The sequence below is a fragment of the Palaemon carinicauda genome, chromosome 8 (assembly GCF_036898095.1).
Source record: "Palaemon carinicauda isolate YSFRI2023 chromosome 8, ASM3689809v2, whole genome shotgun sequence".
Taxonomy (NCBI): domain Eukaryota; kingdom Metazoa; phylum Arthropoda; class Malacostraca; order Decapoda; family Palaemonidae; genus Palaemon; species Palaemon carinicauda.
Genome location: NC_090732.1, coordinates 140,502,560 through 140,530,059, shown reverse-complemented (window position 1 = coordinate 140,530,059; position 27,500 = coordinate 140,502,560). Strand labels below are relative to the sequence as shown.

The following is a 27,500-nucleotide window of genomic DNA, read 5'->3' as shown; positions in this document are numbered from 1 at the left end:
ATGCAGGGGGTTGGGGAGGAGATTCTTCTATGCTCACACCTTTAATATTTGTCGAAAAATGGGTTTTATCGCCCAATGCTTCACCGTGTTTGTGTTGGTATTTTACCATTTCAGATTGTAAGGAGTATAGCTTCTTTTTCAAATATGTTTTGACTTATGTGTGAAACAGTTTAACTTTCAAAAGTATACTCAGTTTTAGTTTTTTTAATCTATTTTCAATTTATTTATTTTTTGTTTATGGGTTATATATGTATGAACGCCTGTAATGGATATATAATTATATATATATATATATATATATATATATATATATATATATATACACACATATATATTGTGTGTATATGTGTGTGTATATTATATATATATATATATATATATATATATATATATATATATATATATATATATATATATATATATATATATGTATATGTTACATAAGCCGGGCCATATCTCTCTCTCTCTCTCTCTCTCTCTCTCTCTCTCTCTCTCTCTCTCTCTCTCTCTCTCTCTCTCTCTCTCTCTCTCTTCTTTATAGTTGCATTATTAATTACTGTAGCTTACATAGTTTTCATAATATAAAGTTCACATAGCAACTGGTCACCATATAGAGGTTATAGTTGCTCCGGTTCTTGAATGTATAGTCGGGGGATTTCGATATTTTATTTTTATTTTGAATATTGCCGTTATTCATAAGATATCATATTATTGTAAAATTTGCTTCCAGCAATCACTTCTATAGTCCAAGCTTTTGACTTACTAGAATCCCTACTTTCATTCCAACCTTTGCCTCCAACAATCTCTCCTTTTCTTCCATTGAACAATCTCTTTTATTTCTTTCAACATTCCCTTCTATAAAATCTCCTCTCCCATTCCACACTTCATATATGTTCACGGCAGATGTTTTTAGGACTGTTGAATTTGATTAATTAGTGATCGGTAACTTTGGTGATAAAAGTGAGTCTGCGAACTTCTTCTTCTTCTTCTTCTTCTTCATTTTTTTTTTTCAAATCACTGTTTGTTTCTTCGTGTTCACTCTTCCTAATGAGCGTTTATTTCCATGTTGGGTTCACTTATTTCCTATGTTTGCTATTCATTTCTGTTATGCTGTTTTATAATAGATCCTTTTTTTGAAGTTCATTTTGCAGTGTTGAAATGTGAAAAGAGTTTATTACTTGATTATTCTAATCCCGAAATCAGATACCGGATTTGCATAATAATTTTTAAAGTTTACTTTAAAAAAAATTTATTGGCTAATCCTTAGTCGTTGATTTTATACCATGCTTCTTTCTTATTGTATTACATCTACAACCAATATAATTTATTTTTCATACTATAAACGCTTTTTTTCAGTTGTATTAAAGGTAAAAAAGTATACTATCTTCCTCTAAATATTTACATTGCATAACTTTTATGCAAATTTAAGACTCGCTACCGAATTAGTCTTATAAGCTCCAGGTTGAAAATAAAATTACGTTAAGGATAGTTGTTTTGACAATGCAGTGCCAATTTCCTACACTTTTCTGATAATTATGAGGTTTGCCATTTCATTGTTTCCCTCTTTCCAATTTCGGATTGTTGAATTTAAACTATTAGTTTTAAATATTTGCTTCTTAGATATCCATAAGTGTAGTTTATCATTGGTTAGAAATATAATGACAATTATTCCACCATCTTAGGTTCTAGAAAGAAATTACTTCTTGAAAATTCAGCATCAGATGTGTCTGTTTTCAACCATATTTCTATTGTTGCAGCTTGAGCTGAGGAAGTAATGAATAACTGCTGAACTTCTCTTCGTCATCTTTCATTTAAAATTGTCTATATCAATCTGTTCATTCCAGGAAATTTTCTTTTTAATTTTCACTTTGTTTCCAGGACCAATACCCATAATTGTGTACTGAATTTTTAGCTTAATGATTGGTTGATAATGAATTAGAAAATGTAATGCCAAAGATTAATTTGATTGAGGTTGTGTAGTGGTAGTGAGGAGTGAGGTGGAGTGGTGGTGGTGGTATTGGGGTGGGAGTGCAGTGACCCACCACCACAGCCACCCACTATACCAGCGTGATGGTGCCGGCCGACGCTGGTGATGATGAGGGCCTTTATCAGCCGCCCCGCCCACCCTTGCCCGCCCCTCAACCCTATACTCACCCGAGACCTGTTCTTCCTGCAGCGCCGCCCAGGCCAGCTCTTTCACCTGCCCCCTCCCTCACCCGTCTGGCTCAACAGCAGCAACATCAACAACAACAACAGCAGCAACAACAACAGCAGCAGCAGCAGCAACAGCAGCAGCAGCAATCCTCACAACAGCAACAGCAACAGAATCAAGTCACGACCAGTTCACAGCTTAATTTAGCAGGATTAGGCGGAAGTGTCACTCATTTATCGGGGATCTCGTGCGCGCCACAACCATTGCCAGGTTTAGCTCAAGGGCCACCCCCTCATTTCCTTACAGCAACCCCCCTGGTAGGATTACCCTCCAGGGTGAATAGCACCCCTACCCCAGGGTCTAACAATTCAGTGGTCACCGGGGCATCTGGAAACTCTGTTGCCCGATACCCTCCCTTTCAGCCTGTCCTCCAATACCAACCTCCTCCAAATCCTCGCATTGGCGCCGCCGGTCTCCCTCCCGCTGTCCTATGCCCTGACGACTTGCCCCCGCCTTCCTTTCTGCCTTCCTTGGCGCCACGCTCCCCTTTAGGTGGCACTGGGAGCCTCTCTTGCCCAACCAGTCTCAGTGAGCAGGCCGCTGCAGCCCCGCCACCAGCATCCCTCGTTTCCTCCAGTTACATCCACGGCAGTGGCTTCGTACCTGGCCCTGGTTGTTGGTCCTTGCCGCGAGATCCTCACGGAGCCCCTGCTGCTATTATGGCTGGGGGCATCGCCCACGAGAGAGGGGCGTCAGCTCCTGCTGCTATGGTCGGAGGTCCTGGCGATGAATTGAAAACTCGCTCTTTGCCCACCCGATGTCTCCATGGCGCCCGACCGCCTCTGATGGCTCGTCGAAACTTGGTCTTGTCTGACGGGGAGGGAGGAGGGCCAGGATCGTCTTCCCTCCTTTGCGAAGAAGACGGGTTCTACTTCAGCCAGCCCTTGATGGAAGAACACGAAGAGGACCTTTATGGATCATCGGAAGACCTCTCGTCGGGATCTTCTATTCTTGAGAAATTGATGGTTTGGGCTTACTACAACTCCGAGGGACAACCCGTGGAACCACCAGGTAATATGCATGATGACGGCGAACGCCTTTGCGTAAGATTGATTATGTTGCATGAACTCTGCCTGACGCTATCCTTACGTTAAACGTGGCGCGCAAAACCTGTGCTGTAATGGATGTGACCTCCATTACGAATGTGTCACATGTGGCTTTCATTGTGTTGTGTTTTTTCTAAAGCTTAATATGAATTCTAAACAAATGTGTCCAGATTAATGTCATAACAATTTATCATCCAGGATATGACACTTTCTTTGACTTATTAATTTAATGCTTGTGTATAGGTTTGTTTTTCTTATCAAATTTTAATGATGTCCATTCTCATAGCAATGGATCATAGTATCTTGGAACTCTTTATTGAAACTATTTGTTTACTTTATTGTTTGCTTAGCAACCAAAGGGATAAATATATCATATGGAACTTGAAAGATCAGTATTGCGTAATATATTAATTTGTCATTAGACCAGTGTGGGTGCAACGCAGGTAAGGAGATGAAAGTCTAAGGTTTTTCTTTTACTACCTTACATACTCCCATACCTCCTAAATCAGCTCATGACACCCCTCCCCTACCTTTAAATCAGCTCATGCCCCCCCCCCCTCCCCCATGAATAACCAACCCTTCGTCGCATCGGAAGGTGTTGATAAACTCTGTGGTTCCGAGGGGCTGAGTCGGTTAACTTTAACGTTGACGCTCTCCATTATTGCAGCATTGATTTTAAAGTGGGGTTTATCGTTAAATGGCAAAAGGTGTTGAGAGATCGGGATTTGGGTGGAAGGGCTGAAGGAGAGGTTGATGGGTTAGGTTTGGATGGTTAATGGTATGGGCTTATTGGTCACTTCATAAACAACTGTGTTACCTGCGCCAGATATGTTACAGTAATCAGCCCGGATTGAAATCACATTTGTTTGTGTGCTGTTAATGGGAATAGTTAATTGTCGCTGTTGATATTGCTGTATTGATTTGTTCAAGCGTATCTGTAATGGAAGCTAATTGCACTCAGTAAGCCGTCATTATGAACAGTGTAGCTATGGTTTGCATAAAAGTGCTCTGTGGAACAAAATCCTTGTTTATTACACCATTATCATATATTTTATAATTAATCCAAGTATTTGTTCTTCTTAGTAGTTTTATGCTTTTCATTTTAAATAAGTACAACATAAAGTAGATATAAACGGAGGACACTCATCGTTTACGATGTTATAGTCTTATTAAGTATTCATTGACTTTATTTCTAAACAAAGTTGTTGTGAGAAAGATAATTTTAACTTGAATATGTTTTTTGTAACTAGATACAGAATTAAAGTAACATAGTTTTTTGTTCGAATAAAGTGAACGATCTAAGTTGTGGAATCATGCACCCTCAGCACCCATCTGTTTGAGAAGCTCTTTAGGGAGATTTGCATTGATCCCATCTTGCTATTACAAAAAATTATGTATATTATAAATTTGATGTATTACTTTAGAGTTAGATATATTTTATTGCGATTATATTTTTCACTTTGGAGTAATAATATGGGCTTGGAGGTATTATGGAAATAATCTAATCCCTTGAAAAAAATAATATTCAGATTCTCAGTCCCAGTAAGATATTCTAATGAATGTTTAAGTTCCAAACGTTAAATATAATGGTTGTATTATTTTGAATGTTTTCGTTTAGGAAATTCTCTTCAATCTGCTAAACAAGATTGTTTCAAGAATATATATTTGCTTCAGATTTGTAAATAAGTTTTTTTCATTCCCTACGAAAACCAGTAAAAATAACTTTAATGTGTATATAACCACTTGTCATAGATCTCTTTGCTGACTGTTTCTACCATTAAAATCTATGAATATTTCATATCGATATCATTAAAATCTGTTATTTTGTAAGAGTTGTAGGTATAAAGTATGCTGCAGTGTGATTAAATAGCGATTATGAGACTCCAGATATTTCATATCCAATGCTATAGTTATTACTACTAGGAATGATTTCGGTTGGATATAATTTAAACGATGTTTGAAAAATAATGCGGGCTAAAGTATGTTGATAATTATAACTTTGATCCAGTAATTTTTGTTTTTGTAAGTATATTAAAGGAAGAAGGGATTTATCCACCTTTTTAATTAATTTCGTTGTCGATAATTACCATGCATTTTATTGTTCTTGGTTAGTTTTTATTGCATCCTTGCTTTAGAAGTACAGTAAATACATAATGACTCCTTAATCATTTATATAATTTTTAATGTTGTAAGCAAGGTGAGATGTTATCTTCGTTGGCTATACACTTATAGTTTTGAAGCATTTAGAGAAGAATGTTTCAAGAGATTACGAAAAATTCTGTCTTATAATAGGATTAAGTTGAATATCACATTGCTATTGAATTACCATTCAATTCGTTGAATATTTTTTATTATTGGTGTATCTTTTAATTGTAGGTTTAAATATTTAGATGTGCATAAACACAAATTCAACCCTTCCCACCCACTCCTCCATCCCTAACTACAACCCGTTGGTTCGGGAATTTGTGGAAGAGTGTTGTTTCCGAGTGTACCGAGGGTGAACAGGAAACACACACACACACACACACACACACACATATATATATATATATATATATATATATATATATATATATATATATATATATATATATATATATAAATATATATATATATATATATATATATATATATATATATATATATATATATATACATATATATGTATATATATATATATATATATATATATATATATATATATATATATGTATATATGTATATATATATATATATATATATATATATATATATATATATATATATATATATATGTGTGTGTGTGTGTGTGTGTGTGTGCGTGTATGTATGCTACTAGTTCGTGTACTGCAGAGCCTGTGCATCCGGGTTAGTTATAGTTAGTATTGTAGATTCAAAAATTTCCTTTTGACATACTCATAATAGATTTGCTCATTAGAGCCAGGACCTATCCAGGAAACCCCCAAATCAATGAGAGGTAATTATCTTTTTTATCATCCCTTCCACCAACCTCCACCCCCCCCCCCCGCCCCCATCCGCCCCCACCCGCCTTTCAATTCTGAGTACGAAGATAGCATCACTTTTTTAATTTTTGGTATCTGACGCAAATGTTATTGAATTAGCTCCTTTTTATGCTGCTCTATATGCACCTGCGTTGCACCTACTATATTGCACCATGTTGCACAGTATATTATGTTTATTCTTGTATATACACAAGTTCCACTAGTGTTGTTGATTATTATATTTGTTTGTAGCTGTATGTAGTTTCAGCAACATTTGTTATGTGTTTGTCTAGTTTGTATATGATTGCCTTGTATCTGTGTATTCTTAGACCATACAAACGAGCTGTCTTAAATACAGGAATTAGCTTGATGTTGAATGTTACCATATTACTAACCAATGTGATGTGTGAACTATTTTTTATTAACATTGTTGAATGTTTTTGTCAATTTTGTTAGGCTATTGCCATACTTTAATCCACTGTGTTGTAATGTTGATATATGTTTTCTTGATGGATAGTCTATTTCTACTTTTGATATTGCACTTGTAATAATGAGTTACTCATGCTTTGTTTAAAGCACCTTCATGTGTGATCGTTGTACGATGCTTTAATTTTTATGTCTTTTCAGCATGTTTGCATGATGTATATTGTGAAAAAAATAAAGTAATATTTGTTTGTAAATTTGTTTCTCTCTGTAGTTGTTCAGTGAATTATCGAGGAAATGTAAGTACTTCTTTCACTTTTCTTATACTTAATTAATATTGTTTTCCGTTTACAAATATAAATTATATGCATTTTTTTTATTTTCTATGATTAAGTCTTTGCAGTAGAAATAACCTACAAAAATTCAGTTGGAAAGATAAATCTGATGGGTACGCATTATGTTAATACTTGCTTTTAGGCATATACTTTTTTTTCACAAATAGGGTATTAATGCCTAAGTAACATTATGGAGTTCAAAAAGTTAGAAAATCGGGCCAGCAGTAATTTTGAGCATTTAGATCAAATATATTTTCCCGTTATAGGAAGATTGTCGTTCGCTTTTAATTTGTTCATAAATTTAAATTATATGAAAATGCTGTAGTGATTTTAAAGACATGGTTCTTTTATAGTTGAAACCTAGTATTTTGAAATCAATGGATTTTTTTTAAAGGAATACGGGAGAGAATGAAGTAGTTTTCTGATAAAATGTATACATTTTCGTAAATTAGTATATCATTAAATTCACGTAGTTGAAATTTATTTGTTAGCAGAGTCGAGATGCACTTTTTTATTAACGTTGTTGAAATATAATTCTGTTCCATTAATTTTTTTGTGAAATTAATTTCTGGAAACTGATTCTAGTAATACTGTTTTCGTATCTGTCATCTTGACATAATACGCAGTTTATATGTTAAAAAACAGACATTTAATTTCTGTTAGCAGAATTGAAAGGTTCTTCAAGTAAATGAGGGTAAACCAGATGTTTTTATTGCGTAAGATAAACATGCATATGTAACTATAAATGATAGTGCTATTCAGCGTTAATTGATTTCTTGTCAGTATTTTACATAATTTACATAATGCCCTCCCTTCATTAGAGAGCATTGGCACGAAAATCATAGCACTAGAGGCACGCAGGAATTCCTAGGGAGGGGGAGGGGGAATGGTGAACGATGTCCCTCCCGCGGATCACAGGAATGTATACTTAATGTGAATAGAAATTTGAAATGACCACTTACTGGCAAAGGGAAATGCTTCCAATATACAGTATTCCAATTGAAATTTGAGTCGCTAAGCAGGACTCCCGGACCGTCATCAAAACATCCATAATTGATCACGTGACCTGTTGACGTCAGTTCGAGACCTGCGCTCATTAAATATATTACAAACGCAAACACATAGATGTATATACAGATGTAAATTTTCAATTACATGTCGTGTTTGCTTAAATGCTGCAAAATATATATTCACTCGACATGAACACCGGATAAGGAAAAAAACTATGGTTTTGATTTAATTTTGCAGGTTGGTAAGCTCCCTCTCTCTCTCTCTCTCTCTCTCTCTCTCTCTCTCTCTCTCTCTCTCTCTCTCTCTCTCTCTCTCTCTCTCTCTCTCTCTCATTATAGAAACATTAAAGGTATATACAACATTATGTAAAAGGTTAGTAATAGAGTTTACGAGTTAGGTTTTTTTTTTTTTCGTGCGCGCGTGTGTGTGTGTGAGTGTGTGTGAAAGTACAAGTCATTGGAGACGAACTTGTTGGTGAACTCAGGTGTCTTTTCGAGATGTTAAAGGAACGTATAACATTAAATATCACTTGAATGTAGATTTCCTTGGAACTTAAAACATCAGAGCACTATTGTTTTATTGCTTTATTTTCATTTTGAGGTACAGTTTACACATGAGCCTTATCTACACGGTTTATATTTCTGAAGGTATGAGACATAAGATCGCAATGTATTAATTTCTGCTCCAACTTGGAAAAAAAAAATTTAATCTGGAATATGGATTGTTTATTGATAGATACGAATTTAGGCATTAAATTTGTTTTATAAAATCGACATTTTCCCCAACGATGGATTTTTTTTTTTCATTTTAGATTAGTAAACATTCAACTCTAATTTACATCTTTTCTTGCTCGATCTATGATAACATACTATTGGGATTTCATTCCCCGGCTGCTTTAATTGAGCTTCACTTTAATTTCGGAGGTCAAAGGATAATAAAGGGATTTGTCCGATATCTCGTGCATGAAATTAACGGATATACAATTACCGATGTGGAACTCCGAGGAAACGTTCTTCCATTCGGTCTTTGAATGGAAGCAGAAGGTTTCGATTATATAACTGGAGTAGAATTTGTTTGTATAGTTAAACACGGTAGGCTGTGCTGTATATTTTAATGTTAATGTTCACTCGGTAGGACTTGGTATGTAAAGCGGGTTATTGATGTTTGAAAAATCTGACAGGGTATCTCTCTCTCTCTCTCTCTCTCTCTCTCTCTCTCTCTCTCTCTCTCTCTCTCTCTCTCTCTCTCTCTCTCTCATCGTATTTTTTACATGCTTTGAGTAGATGTCTTTGCACAATACATATTTTTTTAGTTAGTATAAACACACACATATGTATAAATATAAATATATATATATATATATATATATATATATATATATATATATATATATATATATATATTTATATATATTTATATATACATATATATATATATATATATATATATATATATATATATATATATATATATATATACACACACACATACTAGTGTACCCAAAACGTCTAAAATGACGTATAAATGTTTAGACTTTAGATAGATATGCATACACGCAAATTCAACCCTTCCCACCTCCTCCCCCTTTCCTAACTACAACCTGTTGGTTCGGGGATTTGTGGGAGAGTGTACCTTTCGGGGTACCCTCTTTCATCAGGGTATGACTACTCCTCTCCTCTAAGAATGGGTCAGGAAAGATTAATGTATATATATATATATATATATATATATATATATATATATATATATATATATATATATATATATATATATATATATATATATATATATATTTGTGTGTGTACGTGTTCGTATGTATATTTCTTTATTTATATAATCATACACTTTGCCCTTTATTACTTAGGGGAGATAAATTTATATATACACATATACATACACGTATACACCCACTTCTGAATGCTTGCTATTAAACGGCTAGGTTTGATGATTAATGATGGTTTATTTGTCTGTTGTTTGTTGAAATTTCCTGTAACTAAATTGCTTTCTGTAACTACTTAATGAGATAAGTTTTGTATAGCGTTAGTTCCAGCATTTTAAAAGTTGCTTTGATAAATTATCAAGGCTAAGTATCACATTTTGTCAAGTCGTTACTTACGGACTGAAAACATTTGTATCCTGGATATTCTTTTTTAGTGAGTGATAAAGTTAATTCGTATGAAAGGTAGTGATAATATGTTATTGCAAGTGATTAGCAGTGATGCGTAAATGAAACTCTAGATTAAAGATTTTTCTATCATTTGCTTTCAGGAATGATAAGTAAACCCACTTTTTTTTAATGAAAGTGATTTAATATATATATATATATATATATATATATATATATATATATATATATATATATATATATATATATATATATATATATATATATATATATATATATATATATTTCAAATAAGCCATATATATTAATACATTAAAGTCTGGATTCTCTTAACGACCTCGGGATCAGAGCCCCAGGCGAAATCACTCAAAGACTATAGTGTCAGACCGGCCGAGATTTGAACCCTGGTCCAGGATACCTGTATGCCAGTGACCCTGCCACTCAGCCACGAAGAAAGATAAAAGTCAATGACAATTCTTCTGTACATATACCTGTCAAATTCAGGTCGTTAAGAGAATCCAGAAGAATTGTCATTGACTTTTATCTTTCTTCGTGGCTGAGTGGCAGGGTCACTGGCATACAGGTATCCTGGACCAGGGTTCAAATCCCTGCCGGTCTGATACTATAGTCTTTGAGTGATTTCGCCTGGGGCTCTGATCCCGAGGTCGTTAAGAGAATCCAGACTTTAATGTATTAATATATGTGGCTTATTTGAAATATGAAAAACACGTTTAAATGTGTAAAAAATTATCATTTATATATATATATATATATATATATATATATATATATATATATATATATATATATATATGTGTGTGTGTATATATATATATATATATATATATATATATATATATATATGTGTGTGTGTGTGTGTGTATAGATATATGTATATATATACAGTATATATATATATATATATATATATATATATATATATATATATATATATATATGTGTGTGTGTGTGTGTGTGTGTGTATGTCTGTGTGTACATGTGTATATAAGTATACGTTGATATGAATATTCTTTACAGAGTCGAGGCGTGATATCAGAATCATTGCGTCGCATTGAACAGAACATTCTAGATTTATGGAAGTAGCTTACAAAGCAAGGCCGGTTTCATTGGAAATGAATTGAAACTTTCACCTATTTCCATTGTCAGACCAGCAGTTTTTTTATTTCCATTTTTTTGTGCATCTAGAATGCAAAATGAAAAGTGCCAAAGAACGTATAATCCCGTTTGGCATGATGTGCAAATTTATACTTGAGAGAGCATAAGTTATTCTGCTCCACTTGTTATGACATAATATTATACGAATTGTTTTTTATATGCACAAGTTTCTGTTGAATTTACCAGGACAGGATTGTTACCTTTGGTGTTTCATATCAATTTTATGATATGGAATTTACAGTAAGAGCAAAATTATAAAAAAAGATATAGATTTAGAGTCATGCTAATACCTTTCAGTAAATTAATACTTAATTCGGGCATTAATGATAAGAAATGACCATGACAGGGGAATGCGATATTTCTGTTATTCATTCCACTTTTATTCCACTTGTTCTATAGCGGGTCTTAGAGAATGCAACTGGGCATTAATTGTTTAATCATCGCTCTCGGAATTTATGACCGAATATCCTCTAGTTTGACAACTATCAAAGACCATCCCAAAGTTGCAACATATTAAGCTCAGGCTTTCATACTCGGTTGTTATTGCTTTCTGTTTTCCTCTTTGTAGCTTAGCATTTTTAATAACTTGTGTTGCCAGTTTGTGTTTTTCATTTCATAACCCTCAAATTGATTCCCGATGTTTCATTACTGCTCATATAGTTCCGTTTTCTGATCGAAAAAAGTTATTGTATGCTTCTGCAAGTAAATGATATAATCGTTATCTTTATTTCTGGCTCTTTAATATTCATGGCTGTTTTGTTAGATTAAATGGTGTTTGTTGACTATATAAGAGTATTATAATTATTCGGGAGGCTTTAGATGGTATTTGTTAGAGTTTGAAAGAAGGATTTTAATCTCAAGTATTTTGCTTTCATGATCTTTGTCATATATGTATTAGTGTTCACGGATATGAACTCATCTACGTCAGTATTTCATTAGAGATGATTGCTATTTTAGTTAGATTGGGATCATCCAGTATGCAATATCTACATCTAATGACCTCTATCATTTTTAGACATCAATTTTATTCGTATTTAAGTCGACAATGACTGTTAGTTGTGGTTATATGTTTAAGGGGAAGGAAGAGGTTTGTGCCACTGGTGACAGGTGGCGCTTTGGAACTATTAGTTCCACTATTACCTCCCCCAAATTCGTTGCTAAGGTTATGTTTTGATCGGAGTGTATTTGTTTGTATGTCTGTTTGTGTATTTGTTATGTCTGTGTGTGTTTTTGTGATTGGTATAATTATTTGATTGGCCATGCTCCAAGGAGAATATCATTATGGGCCAAAAGTCAGGGCCAAGTCACGAAAAGGTAAAAAATGTCTTATTGCCATATCGTGGGCAATTTTTATCTGATTTTCATGAAACTAGTACCAAAATATGCATAATTCAATCGTCTATCTTGTGATATTCAACATGATATAGGCGAAGGTATGCGCTCTACCGAGTGCCCGCTCTAGTTAACTATATTTTACTTCAAATTTTGGAATTTCATCCTCTCTCCTTAGATGATAGATGGTTTTTGTCTTAGATACTTCTGCATTTGATTGCGATCGTTATCGGAGATCCATGAAACCTCTCACTGTTTTCGATTATATTTATCATGAATCATATTATGATCATACTGACATGATATTAACATCCTTTTTGGATGGGTGTCCTCTTTATTTGTTTTATTTCACATTTTGAGCGTTGTCTTTGGTCCTTTGCCATTCACTTCTTTATGTGATAGTTGTCAAACGTAATGGTTATCTAGTGTTCTTAAGTTTCTTCCTATTGGATAGTTGTTGGCATTTATAGACATTGGTCGTTGTTTTGGGTATTTTTTCCTCATTAAAAGTTGATTGCTATAAACACCAGTTATGCATTAGATTGCGTAATGTTATTCATCAGATTGTGATTATGTATCCTCGTTATTCATCACACCATTCACTTCATTAGATGATTGGTTTTATTCATCAGAGTGTAATTGATATCTAAGGTCGGTCATAACTTCGTTTTACGGGATAACTGATTTATTAGTTTTATTTATGACAGTATAATGAAAATGTATAATTATTTGCCTGGCAAAGATTATTCAAAAGTTTACTTTTCCTACTTTTTTAGAATTAGATTTGAGAAAAGAAGTTTGTTATCACTACTCCTGTGCTGACCAATTTTAACTTGATCTAGCTTGATAGTACCAGTATTAAAGTGGTCACTATAGGTTTTTTTTTTTTTTTTTTTTTTTTTTTTTTCCGCCTTGCCTGTTTCTGTCCATTACTGTGTTAGTCATGCTTTTCTTTTTGTCGTAGCTCCAACTGCATTGTTGAGGGTAGACTATTATGCATACACATCTTTACGTCGGTAATTTTTATAATTTCAATGATGTAAAAGATTGCTAAATAGGGAGATTTTTGGGTTCAGTTATCTTAATATCTATAGATAATCTTTGAACTATTAAAACATGAAGTACTCTATGCATGATTTATTCTATTGAAATAAATCCCTTACATATGGCACCAAGGCTAGCGATGTTGGAAGGTTGTTCATGAGCGGCATAGGCAAGAGCCAGGTCTTAGAGGCTAGACATAAATACATATGGTCATCTGCATAGCCCTTCCACCTTCGGACTAGTAGGGGACCTAGTCAGTGGCTATTGATGACTCTGTAGAGAGGCGTCTCTGCTTTTCCCAAACCCCATACTCTTAGGAACAGCAATGTAGGGGTTATTTTAGTGAAATATATCAGACCGTGAGCTTTGAACACGAAGTCCACATATTTCGAGTTACCAACGTTTCCCCGAAGATACAGGAACTTCTCTCGCTGAAAATAGTTGTCCTCAGAAACAATCGTGTTTCACAAACGATTGATAGTGTCAGGAGGAATTTCCCAGAGCGGCCTGATTTGCATGAACCGTAACGATGTCTTCATGAACATCTCGTATGTCGTAATGCCCTCTTGAAAGAGGTCGGCTTAAAGTAGATTGTGGACATATTGCTCTAGGAATACTTACAGATTGTTTCTCACTATTTGAACTATATTAGTGGATAACTGACATTACGTAAGAACTTGATTGAGCTGTCTCTATTTTCCTTGAAATCTTACTTCGTGATTGATATCTTCAACTTCATAATGCGATCGGCATTTCCACGATAATTTCATTAAGTGGTAGACATTTTTAGAATGTTGTTGTGTCATTCTACTGCAGTAGGTAATGTATCACCTGCCTCAACGTCAATCATGTTCCAACATCATGAAGAATTTTTTTTTTCCGAGACTCGACTGCAAAATAGATTATTGTACTCGAATAACTGATTAAAGTGATATTCGTTGTCCTCACATTGTATTCTGTTTCACAGTGATTAAAAATGGATATGCTTTTCGAAGATATGCACTTTAATGTAATCGTAATGATGCTCACTGTTGATAAGACAGTAATTTAAAAAAAAAAAAATAGCAAACGTGTAAATTGATTATTTTTTTATTATTATTTTGGAGCAGAACAGGATTGTATCTAATATCTTATATTCGAAAAATAAATATAATTTTACTGTTTGAGTAAAATATTGTTTTACATTAATGCTTTTGAATTTAACTATTTTTTTCCGTTGGGTATGAATAAGAAATACCAAGGCACGGATGTTATGTTTTGTTAAAATCATATTAAGTGTTCTATTTCGTACCACTGTGAGTATGGGAATTATATCTTAAATGCTAGCTACACAATCCAGGCTTAGGACTTAATCCAGAAGAGCAAGTAATTTTCGTAGCAATATCAGTTACGAGAAATATTAACCATTTATTTCTGTTTTCTGGGTATTTATTTTAAGCTCTCACTAAGTGCGTGTGAGTTCATTTACTCTTCCTTGATAATACTGATGATTTAAAAAGAGTATTTAATTAGGTTAACATAATTCTTCATTCTTACAATTATATGGCTTTGGACAAGTGACACAAATCTGTTGGTCTTTCTTTATAAGACGTAATTTCTCAAAAATAGTTGAAATTAACTTAATAGAACATGATGGGAAAAAATGTGGCTTGATGTCTTCCATATGATTATATGTTGTTAGACAGCCATGGACATTTAAAGATATTGTCTTAATGGAACTATCGCTCTTGTGCGTGTCCTTTTTAAATGAAACCGGGCAAACTCGGACCTTAGATTCAACCAACAGATTTCATAATGTTCCTATCCATGTATTTGTACAAGTGAGTCATTCATTGTAGAGGTGCTAGGTGCTTTAACGGAGATACGGTGTCTACCAAGTGATACTTTATTGCTAAATATTAGATTTTCTTTGTGTGTATATATATAATATATATATATATATATATATATATATATATATATATATATATATATATATATATATATATATATATATATGCAGAAGAACCACAGGGAAAATGAAAATACAGAATATACACTTGAGTCCTGACTAGTTTCGTGATACTTCCTCAGAGTCCTCTGAGGAAGTATCACGAAACTAGTCAGGACTCAAGTGTATATTCTGTATTTTCATTTTCCCTGTGGTTCTTCTGCATCTGAGCATCACGTTTTCCTGTGATTTTTACGCATATATATATATATATATATATATATATATATATATATATATATATATATATATATATATATATATATATATATATATATATATATAACCTAAAAAGTTTATGATTTTAGTCTAGTTGAACATTGAAGAAGGTTCTTTTCGCTAGTCAAGTTACTTTTAAATCTTACGTAGAGGAATGACATGTTTAGAAATATATAATAAAGAATGCATTCTGAATAATTTGCCTTGGTATTTACAGGCTATCATCGTAAATGGATTAAAATGAACTTAGTTGTTAATAATGAAAATCATTGTTATGGTACCGGTATTTTTCTGTTTTAATCAATTCCAATATACTAGACGGAATTATTTTTGAGCTCTTCTATGCTAAGGAGATAAATAGTTTCCTTACTCAAAATGGGTTTCTTATTTCATCAAATCTCTTTTACAATACTCTTCTACTTGTAATACTTTTCTGTCAACTTTATTTGCATACCAAACCTTTTATGTGAGAAGTCTTTACAGACTTTAGTCCATGTATGTTAGAAGGCTTAATGTCACTTCCGGAAATATTCTAGTTCTATTGAATGGAAAATTCATGTAGGAATGTAATCACAAGTATGTTGAGAAGGTTTAATTTGTTATACATTAAGCTGCTCACGTACTGTAAACCAAGTTTCATTTGCTTGCATTAAACAGTTTTCAGACTGCGAGCAGGTTTATACCAGTGAATTACTCAGGATTTGTTTTCAGGCTTTAGCCTTTTGCTATGGGCGGTTCATAGTGGATTGGAAAGTAGTTAAATCTCCAAAGTCTGACTTAGTAGAATACATATCGCTATAATTAAAGTCATTGTATTATAATTCTAGTTTATTATAATGTCGGTAAGTTTCTAAAAGTTCCAGGGGGTCATTGTAATATGAAAGTCTGGAAGGCTTTGAATTCTTTATTCATTAAAAGAACTTTTTTTTTTTCCATGTAGATTGGCTTTTCAACCTTCCATTCATAGATTCGTTCGCGCACCTTCATTCTAAATTTATCTTTTATTCCACTTTTACTCGCGCTTTCGTTTTTTTTTTTTTTCTTTTTTCATTACTCAACTTTCTGCTTTAATTTGTCCTTCGGGTAGCAGCGCAGATTTCATTCTCGTGTAACAGATCTGACTGTCAGTCAGTATTGTGTGGGCGAAGAGTGGAATAACGTTAGCTTTAATGCTTTCTTTGACGTCATGTATTCTTTATTGGCATCAGTAATTTCAATATACATCGTCAGCTGGTGTCCCTGAACTTTGAATTGAAAATTTCTCCAGCTTAAATTTTTCGCAAATGATATAAAGAACAATCAGACAGTGAACGAGGCAAGTAAGATCGGCAAAAGTAATTTTGCTTTTACAAAGACTTCAAAAACGCGTTTCGTGTTACCAATAGCAACTTTTTTAAAGAAATGATATCTTGGTCCGTTTAATTTTTCTATAGGGACTGGGAAGGAAATGGACGGTGGAAAAATCAATAGACACCTTGTCCTGCAGAAAAGACGAAGGGAGAAAAGATTTAAAATGTGATTTCCCTAATGCATTGCCCAGTAGGCGAAAAGAGACCATTTTCAGAGGGGACCTTTTGTCAGCTTATAGACTGGTTAAAATGCGATGATACATAACCACCTCCTCCTCCTCCTCCTCCTCTCCTCTTTTATTCTTCCTCTGTCTCGTTCATGCGTTGGAGGAGGAGGAGGTGCAAAGAGTGAAAAAGGAAGAGGAGAAATTCTGCCATTGTGCTTGAACAATGTGCTCTCTCTCTCTCTCTCTCTCTCTCTCTCTCTCTCTCTCTCTCTCTCTCTCTCTCTCTCTCTCTCTCTCACGTCTTTTATCAGTTTGTCTTGCCTTAAATTGAATATTAAACAATGTCTTCTTTATTATATCATCTTTCTATTTCTTTGATATGTCACAACACAGTTTCTTCGTACCAGTTTTACGACTTTGTTTTATTCTTGTTTCTCTGTTAACCGAAGCTATTTCATTGATCTAACACGATTTGATTCAACTTGAGATCTATTTCAGCTTCAGGTTTTATTCTTTCTTTTTCTCTGTTGTAAGTGCTTGTGTTAAAATTATCTGTTATTTCTTATTTGATTAAAAAACATTATGACATTTATATATGCTGTTATATTTACTTGATATCCTCCGCCTTTTTATGTCAGGGAATATACATCATCAGTGTCGGTTTCCATTTTATATTTCATTGCTGTGCGGTCTTATATTTTTTGCATATCTGTTATTCCATTGATATATGTTTCTATCTTTTTGTTTTATGGATAAAATCTCGATATTTCGTGTTATTAATTGGCCTATTTTTTATCGTTACTAGTATTATCTACATGTATCTGTTATTTCCTGAACACTATTTCTTATGAAAATATCATCTGTTCTTATTTATTATTTCATGGGTACGTGTTCATATTCCTTATTTAATCGTCATCTGTTTATTTCATTGATAAATTTGAGAAAAGCAAGGAATAAGATGTGCTTCGTGCTCCCCCTCAAGCACTGCTCGCAAATGAGTCCGGCTGCCTTGATTTTAAAGGGGACTGTATCAAAAGACAGCGCGGATGGAAAAATAATCACCCAGCAGCAGAAAGAATTGTTCACCGTGCATTCTCGTGATGTATTCATTATAATCCTTTCATTTTTAAACTCTTTATCTCCCTTGGTAGGTCATGATCAATGTAAGGAGAACATTTCTGATGGCTTACATAGGAGTTCGCGTGAAGGAAATCTTTACTAATTTTTAATTTTTTTTGTAATATGATTTGCTGATGTTTTTTTTTTTCGGATAAATATGGACAAATACAAGACGGATATTCGTAAGATATATTCATGTTGAAGTTTTCTTTAGAAATGAGTATTGTCAAGAGCCTGGAACCTTTTCAATTTCCTTCTTTGAAAAATGTAAAAAATCTTTTGAATCCATTTCTTGTAATATCACGTACAGTTTATAGATCTCACCCAAGGGTCTCATTTACAGGATCCTCAATCAGTAGAGTACCGAAAGTAAGTACATGTCAAGGAATATATCCTTGAGTTCTTTCCCACTAGCGAAGTAGGTTAAACTTTTAAAGGTTAGATCTCTTCCTCGTTTGATTTTCTGTATTTGTTGTATAGGTTTCCATTCTTGGAAACCTTGTGGTCTTATGGTTGTTCTAATTTCACATTATTTACCCATATCAAATAAAATTTGAACAGGCTACATACTGCATTGATAAATATATATGAATTTTTTCTCACACACATATATATATATATATATATATATATATATATATATATATATATTATAATATATATATATATATATATATATATATATATATATATATATATATATATATATATATATATATATATATATATAGACGATCTATCGCTCAGGCATGCGATGTATATACTTGTCACTAAGCTGGAGGAAGGATCAGAAAAACAAAGTTTTTGGACTGAAGAGGTATGAAAATACGAAAGTGCTAGTCCAAAAACTTCGTTTTTTTTTATCCTTCCTCCAGCTTAGTGATATATATATATACACACATATATATATACATATATTATATAATATATATATGCATATATATATATATATATATATATATATATATATATATATATATATATATATATATATATATATATATATACACATATTTATATGCACACACACACACATTACAAGAATATTTAAACATCAGATTCTTCGTGATAATATCACGAGAAATTTAAAAGATGACAAGCCTCCTGGGCCGTCTCCCCTCGTCTTTTCTCTCATTTCACAGCCCCCTCCCATCTCCCCCTCGTCTTTCTTTTCAAACGGTGTCACGGGCGCATTTTGTAATTACTTTCTCGTCAAAGTTTTGCTTGGGTGTTGCCTTCCGTCACACACTCTAGACTTGAAAAGGAAGGAAAAAACTTATTCCCTGAAAAGCGGACTTACTCTATATTTAGTGAACATTTTTTATCAGCTACTTCACTGTCTTATGTCATTGTCTAAATCAAGGACATTATGGTGTATTTGTATACTCTCTCTCTCTCTCTCTCTCTCTCTCTCTCTCTCTCTCTCTCTCTCTCTCTCTCTCTCTCTCTCTCTCTCTCTCAGTAAGTATATGAAATGCAAGTTTACTCGTTTTGATAACTGAATGTCCTACAATATCGTCAATATTATTTATGATTGTTTGCGTCCCCATTTTCTAGTTTAAATCTGGGGCACGTGGATTTATGGTCGAGTCTTAATTACTCTCTCTCTCTCTCTCTCTCTCTCTCTCTCTCTCTCTCTCTCTCTCTCTCCTCTCTCTCTCTCTCTCTCTCTCTCTCTCTCTCTCTCTCTCATGTAAGGTTATCCACTTGCACTTTTGCGGACATATTAGGTGAGAGGACATTTATTTGGTTCTCTGCTGGTTTGCATTGTGTTACCTGTTCGGTGATGATGACCAGCCTCTTGTGGTATTATAGAGGTAACTTTATCTAACCTATTCACACCGTAATTCTAACGGGATTCCTTCGATTAGTAAACAGTATATACTCTGTTGTGATATGACCTGTGTGGCATCTACATTAAAGTAAACAGTCCATTATGTTCTTTGTGGGCAAATTATATGGGACAGCATGAGATTCAGTTGTCTTTTTTTCAGGTTTTCGGTGTTTGGTTTTATGTGATTTTTTATCTGTGATTTTTAATTGATGTTTCGTCGTTTGTTGTTACCCTGACCAAGAAGGAACTAACAGAATTTCAATGAGCGGTTTGGTTATTTTGTGTGTTTTTTATTAAATCTTTCTGATTTGTGGTTGTTCTTTTTTGTAGGTGTTTTGTAACAAAAGGGAGTGCCAAAGATTTTCGTTAGCAATTACTATGTAATCAATGTGTGGTTGTATATCCAATGTTTTCATTCATCAAATCTTTGGAGGCTATACGGCAAAGGGTTCCTTTTCGTGTCTTCCTACTTGCCCCTTTTTCTGCAGCACTTTTTTTTATTCAATATCTTTTGCAATAATTTTTTTTTTTTCATTTCAGTAGTAATTAGTCGTAGAATAGTTTTTCCGTTGAAATAAAGCAAAGGTCGCTTACTCTCTGTAGATAAGAACTGATAAGCTGCTGGTATGCTTAATTTTATACTCATTCCATCAGTAGTCGGCGTACTGCTTGGATTTCGATTTCGGGTCAGATGTTTCGTTTGAATGTCTTTTCGGGCATGATATGAACCCTTGAACTAATTATTACGAAACACTTTTGAAGGTTATGTTAGAAGGTACACTTGATTATATTTTAGGTACATCAGGATTTGGATGTTGACCCAGGATGTTTTTAATCGAGTCTATTATTTGGTGTTGTAACTCATATATGCGAAGAAAAAACAAAAAAATTTCTGTTAGTGGAAATAAAGGAAATAGTGCTGGATATTTGGGTTGATTTATTTTAGTTGCGTTTCTCTTTCCATTAAAGTGAACGGAAAAAAGAAGCTGTTTTTTTTTGGGGGGAGGGAGGCTGCTGTGCGCAGAAGAACAGGTATACAATGGCCGTGTCTCTCTCTCCTCTCTCTCTCTCTCTCTCTCTCTCTCTCTCTCTCCTCTCTCTCCTCTCTCTCTCTCTCTCTCTCTCTCTCTCAGAAATGCACGCATGTTGTTATTTTTCACTGGTTTATGATGGTTCCACAAAATCTCAGCGATGAAAGTTAACTCCCAGAAGAAAGATAACATCCAACCAGCAAACAAAAAATGCGATGGCAGTGCTAATGAGATTCAGTCAAAGTATTAAATATTCAGTCCTCCTTTCTCTGCCTGCAATATCCCGCCACCCTGTCTTGAACCTGATATCTCCCGAGGAGCTAAAAATACTCTCTCTCTCTCTCTCTCTCTCTCTCTCTCTCTCTCTCTCTCTCTCTCTCTCTCTCTCCTCTCTCTCTCTCTCTCTCTCTCTCTCTCTCCAACGTGTAAAGTAACTTCACTTTTTATTACTGACATATAAATCAGGAGACTGAGGATTCCCCGGTTATTACCTCCTATAAAATTTCCTTGTGGTTTTATACCCTGCATTATATCAATTTCCTCTGCCAGGCATCATTTTCCCCCTCATTTTGAAACGAGCTGAATACTGGATTGGTTTCCCTTGCATAGGTGTGGACTTTGCTGTTAATCAACATGGGATTCATTCATATGTGCAGTAAAACCAGTTAAATTACCCATATTGTTTTCGATATTGAATAACGATTATTTATCATTCGTTATATGTGTTCATATATATAGTGTAGGCATTACCAGATTTACATTTAATTAAAAACGTTTATATTTAATCTTTGCTTTTAAGTACTTGGTTTAGTTATCCATGAAATATAGTTTAACTAAAACACCAGATCATAATTCTTAACAAGACGAACTAAATCATGATTGTGTAAAGGGAAAGCCTACCTATTTAAATATATACATATATATGCAGTAATATATATATATATATATATATATATATATATATATATATATATATATATATATATATATATATATATATATATATATTTATACTGTAATGTGTATGTGTATATATGTGCACACATAAGTGTATATATATATATATATATATATATATATATATATATATATATATATATATATATATATATATATATATATATATATGTATATGTATATATATATGTATATATATGCATATATATATATGTATATATATATATATATATATATATATATATATATATATATATATACTTATGTGTGCACATATATACACATGCACATTACAGTATATATATATATATATATATATATATATATATATATTTATATATATATATATATATATATATATATATATATATATTATATATAATATACATATTTATATATATATATATATGTGTGTGTGTGTGTGTGTGTGTGTGTGTGTGATACAATTTTACCTGGTATACATATACACACTCACGCCAATATGTATAATAGTAGTCTTTTTCTGCGGGAAATAGATCAACAATCTCTTGAAAATTCTCTAGCACTTGTTTAAATTGAAAAATTAGATCGTGACCAAAAGTTTTGTTTTCGTGCAAGGTAAATGAATAGTAAAATACGCAGTGATTTGATATAAAAGCGAGAGGATTGTCGGAAATAATGCTACAGCTTTTAACATTTGGCTTTTAAAAACACTTCTGTCGGAAAGTAATGAAAACCTTGGTACTATATTAATAACCTCTCTGGTAAACATCATAATTGCTGGGAGTGTGGTATGCCTGTATTGAAAAAGAAGGTTAAGATAAAATGCCTTCCTTTACATAAATTTTGTTTGTTTATTTTTATTTGGAAAGATATATGTAAATCTCTGTTATATATTGGTAAGCATATGAACTCGATTACAATTAGTATCGTTAACGAATAATCGAGAAAAAAAAAATTGTATAGAGAAGAACAAAAATTTCAACTACAGTGCAGATGTAATCTTGAAGTTTAATTCTGGGTTATCAGTAAGGTATCCATTTTTGTGATTGGGAAAGAGGTGTTTGTTTTTACAGGAAAAAGGGTACATAGGGCATAATCAAGGTTTTTAGAATTCATGTATGAATGTGGCAGTGACTATGGTTTTCTTTTTGTGTAGGGTCAGTCCCTTTCAGTTGAAAAGGGCCTATTTATTTAGTAATAGTTATGAATAAGAAAAATATGCGTAAGTTCGAGTCTTGAAAATTTAGGAGACTTATCTTCAGTTCATCTTTTACTTTTTTAATCCAATGGAGAAATAGAGGGGAAGGTCACTGTAGCAGTAAGTAGGTATTAAAGGTACCAATTTACCTTGTAACGCGATAGTGAAGGAGATTTACCTGTTGATTGATTTTTTATCATCAGAGGTTTTTTCATTGTTTTCTGGCTATTTTTATCCATTCCTATTTCTATTTCATGTGCGGGAATGGTCCCTCGTAAAGTTTTGAATTGCAAGTTATAGGCCTTCGTACTTTTTCCTATAAATATCTGCATATTTTGAAAAACGCCAATAGTTGTAAAAGTGTAATAAAGGGAAGCACAGGAGACATGGAAGAGATGAATAGTGCAATACTCTGTGTCATAGAATTGTTGATGAAAATGCAAGTTACATTCTGTAATTAAAGTCTAATTGCTATTCAGTGTTCTGGGCTGAGGGCTTTTGTTCTTCTATTTATTATGTAGATTTGGAATGCTGGAGAGTTAGTTGAGTTTTGAATGAATTTGACCATTCCATGATGTTTAGTAAGATCATTATTATGGGCAGTTTGACTCATGGTCGCTCATTCTGGAGGTTTCTTGATTATTTTTTCATGTTATATGGATTTCTAATCATGATGGACGAAGTAGAAATGAAAAACATGATTGGTTGTTGTAGACATAGAAATTGTTTCGTGATAGAAAATGTTCAAGTTGTAATTATCCCTTTGTAATGTTATATTGTGTTTAACCCCAGAGAAAATTAGTTGTTTATGATAATGGTTATGGCTTCATTCACACTCCCATGCCTGATCATCTGCTTCAAGATATCCATTTTTTCTACATTTGTTCCAATGTTGACCTAATTCCTCGGCCGGGTTCCTTGATTTACCCTTTTATTATGCGTAAGGAATTTTCTTGAGGCAACAAACTGGAGACTGTGTTTGGCTCCAGCGTTAAGTGTTAAGTGCTAAATATGTAAATTTCAGCAAAGTGACTTTCCATAACTGATCATCAAAAGCCTCTTGGCTGTTTACAAATCTTCTTTCCGGGTAATGGCTTGCCACTAATCCTTCTTCAAATAGCTAGAAAATAATCTTTGACTGGTGTTTATAGTCGGGGTAAATGCGGAGTCATTGGAAACCAGAAGAGAAAGCAACAGAGAAAAGCTTTTAGTCAGAAGTAATCCCCGGCGATGCTAAAGATCCTTTGCCTGCTTTGGCTCACGGCGTCGTCTGGGGAAGGGCTGTGTTACGGGGAAAAGATTTGGTTTCATATTTGGTTAATATGAAAATATTTTTTCTTGCCATACTTTCTTGCCTTAGATAAAGCAATTGCTAATTTCGTTCCTTTAGCAGTCTTTCTTTGCACAAATTCTCCGTTTTCGTGAAGAGGTGTCTATTGCTTTGTACCACTTTGTTGGGAATATGTTTCAGTAATAACAATCTGTAATGACACTCTGCCTTATTTTTTTTGTCACTATTAAAAGAAGAAGATTTGTGCTCCAGAAAGAAAAGTTGGAGAAATCATGATGTTTTAGCTTTTTTGCCAATAGAATAGTTGAAATCAATAGGTTTCAAGACCTTGGTAGACAATTTTACGATATGCAGGTAAAATTTTAAATTTCTGGAAATGTTGGCTCGTAAGGTATCTTAACAAAGACATTGCATATATACCTGTGTATTAATTTATACTAGTTGTCACGGCAGCATTTCTAAGTACAAAATCTCCGTGCCAAAGTTGTGCTAATTTTTTCTCAAAATTTTGGATATCAGAGTAATTTTATTGGTGCTCCGGTACATTGGGCTAGCAACTACATATATACAAATATACATATATACATACACACCGCTCTTTACGTGAGTTCAACATATGTCAGTTCCAACTTTACATCATTTTACCCTACCCTACGTCGGTCTCTATTTTGTAAAATAACAATCACGCACTGTACTTCACATGGAAGGTTATTATTGTAAGTTTATGTATTTTATAAATTATAGCAGATTGTGAGTACTTTTACGTGTTCAGTACGTCTATGTGTTTCCTTATTTCCTTTCCTCATTGGGCTATTTTCCTTGTTGAAAACCTTGGGTTTATATCATCCTGCTTTTCCAAATAAAGTTGTAGCTAGGCTAATGATAATAATAATAAGGCGCTTTATAGGGCAAAAATCCGACATCAATCTGATCTCTTGGAATCAATTAACGTCATATGGTGGGGTATATATATATATATATATATATATATATATATATATATATATATATATATATATATATATATATATATATATATATATATATATATATGTGTGTGTGTGTGTGTGTGTGAATTTTTACTCATTTTAATAATTCGGTTTCTTGAATTATGTAACTCGGCGATCATAAGTTTTGGCAAAGCCTTCCTCTCTAATCACACGAGAATCCGCCAATGCCTCGATTTAATTGTGGGATTATATTAATTTCGGGATGATTCATTCTGTCTAGTAACGTTGGCTGGGTCGGTAATTAAAGTATTAAAGATGAGTTTTTATTCCCCTTTTAATATCCTCGATCCCAGTATCGGCTCTCTCGGTATTTGAAGACTCATAGCAGCCTTCGTTTCGTAATTATTATTATAGTTTTTCTTTTCATAATTCATTTTACCTTTGATGTTACCTTTGGAAATATGAATGTAAAACGTAAGGGATGCTTTCCCCTTGAGTTTACAGCTGTAATTATATTGATAGAGTCAATAAACAAATCAGAATTCTATTGCGATAGTGAATTGTTAAATTCTTAATATAAATCCTGGTCTGAAGTTTCTAGTAAATTTGGGGACTTGTCCTACTTTTATTTTTTGGTAAAGTATTATCAGTGTTTCACAGGAGTATTTTAGATAGGACGTTGAATACATGTCTCTTTTTGGCATTCACCTAAAATACTGAATACTTAAAGAGGTTTCTTAGATAAGTAGTTAGTGTTTTGCCCATATTTTTTCAATTAGTTTTAGTCTTGCCTTTGCCTGTCTGTTGTTTGTATACAAGTTTAGTTATCAAAATTATTCTAATTCAAGTTTCATTACTAGTCATGGGAATATATTTATATTCTTATAAGCAAGTTAGAAGGTTTCGGTAATATTTGAGCATTCATAAGCGAAACGTAATGTATTTACATTTTAAATTTCATCTGTCTTATTAGCATACTTTTGATTTAAAACTGGGATTGTTTTTGTCTTACATACACGTTGTAAAAAAAAATGTAATTTTTACAATAAAAATGTATAAAATTGTCGAATGTTAGGTTTTAATTAATATTGTTCTTTTGAGCTTAATCATAAACTATACTAGATAACATTTTTATACATAGTGAATTTGAACATATTGTTTGCACTTGCCATTCAAATGTATTCTGAAATAAAAATGTTATTAATTTTTTACATTTTATTAAATTTCAGGTGAGTGAGACTATGGAAATTAATTAGTTCAAAAGTATCATCGTGATCTATACGGGACGAGCTGGGTAAGTGTTGAAAGATATTCTACTTCCTGTTTGGTTACAGTACTAGTTTTGTTTGGTGTATATTTACCATGCCATACGTAGATACTCGAAAGTACTTTTTCTTGCATTTGGTAAAGTTAAGAAAAAGTCACGTATAGTTTTTGGGGTTGTTATTTTTTCTGCTTGAACACCACAAAGAAATTGTTTGATTCTAATTTGAAACATATTTTTGCTCTAGTAACCTCCTCCTCCTCCTCCTCCTCCTCCTCCTCCTCCTCCTTCTCCTTCTTCTCCTCCTTCTCCTCCTCCTCCTCCTCCTCCCTTTTCTTCTTCAAAAAGCATAAGAGACTCAAAGAATGGGAAAATGGGATGAGAAAAAAGTTCTCTCTTTTTTTTTCCTCCCATTCAACTCTGGATAAGATAAAATATTACGAGGAGTAAAGGTGACCATCTTG

The 27,500-nt window shown here is 33.2% G+C and overlaps 1 protein-coding gene across 3 annotated transcripts in view; it reads left to right on the top strand.

Annotated features, from left to right (window-relative positions):
• LOC137645986 (phosphatase and actin regulator 1-like) overlaps positions 1-27,500 on the top strand; it is an 868,819-nt gene that overhangs the window by 335,539 nt on the left and 505,780 nt on the right. For 2 of the 3 annotated variants that reach the window (XM_068379094.1, XM_068379105.1), the window contains exon 2: positions 2,177-3,223. In XM_068379094.1, coding sequence (XP_068235195.1) covers positions 2,177-3,223 — 1,047 coding nt within the window. Of the gene's footprint in view, positions 1-1,878; positions 3,224-27,500 lie in introns of all 3 variants that reach the window. The other variant, XM_068379095.1, reaches the window with a different exon arrangement.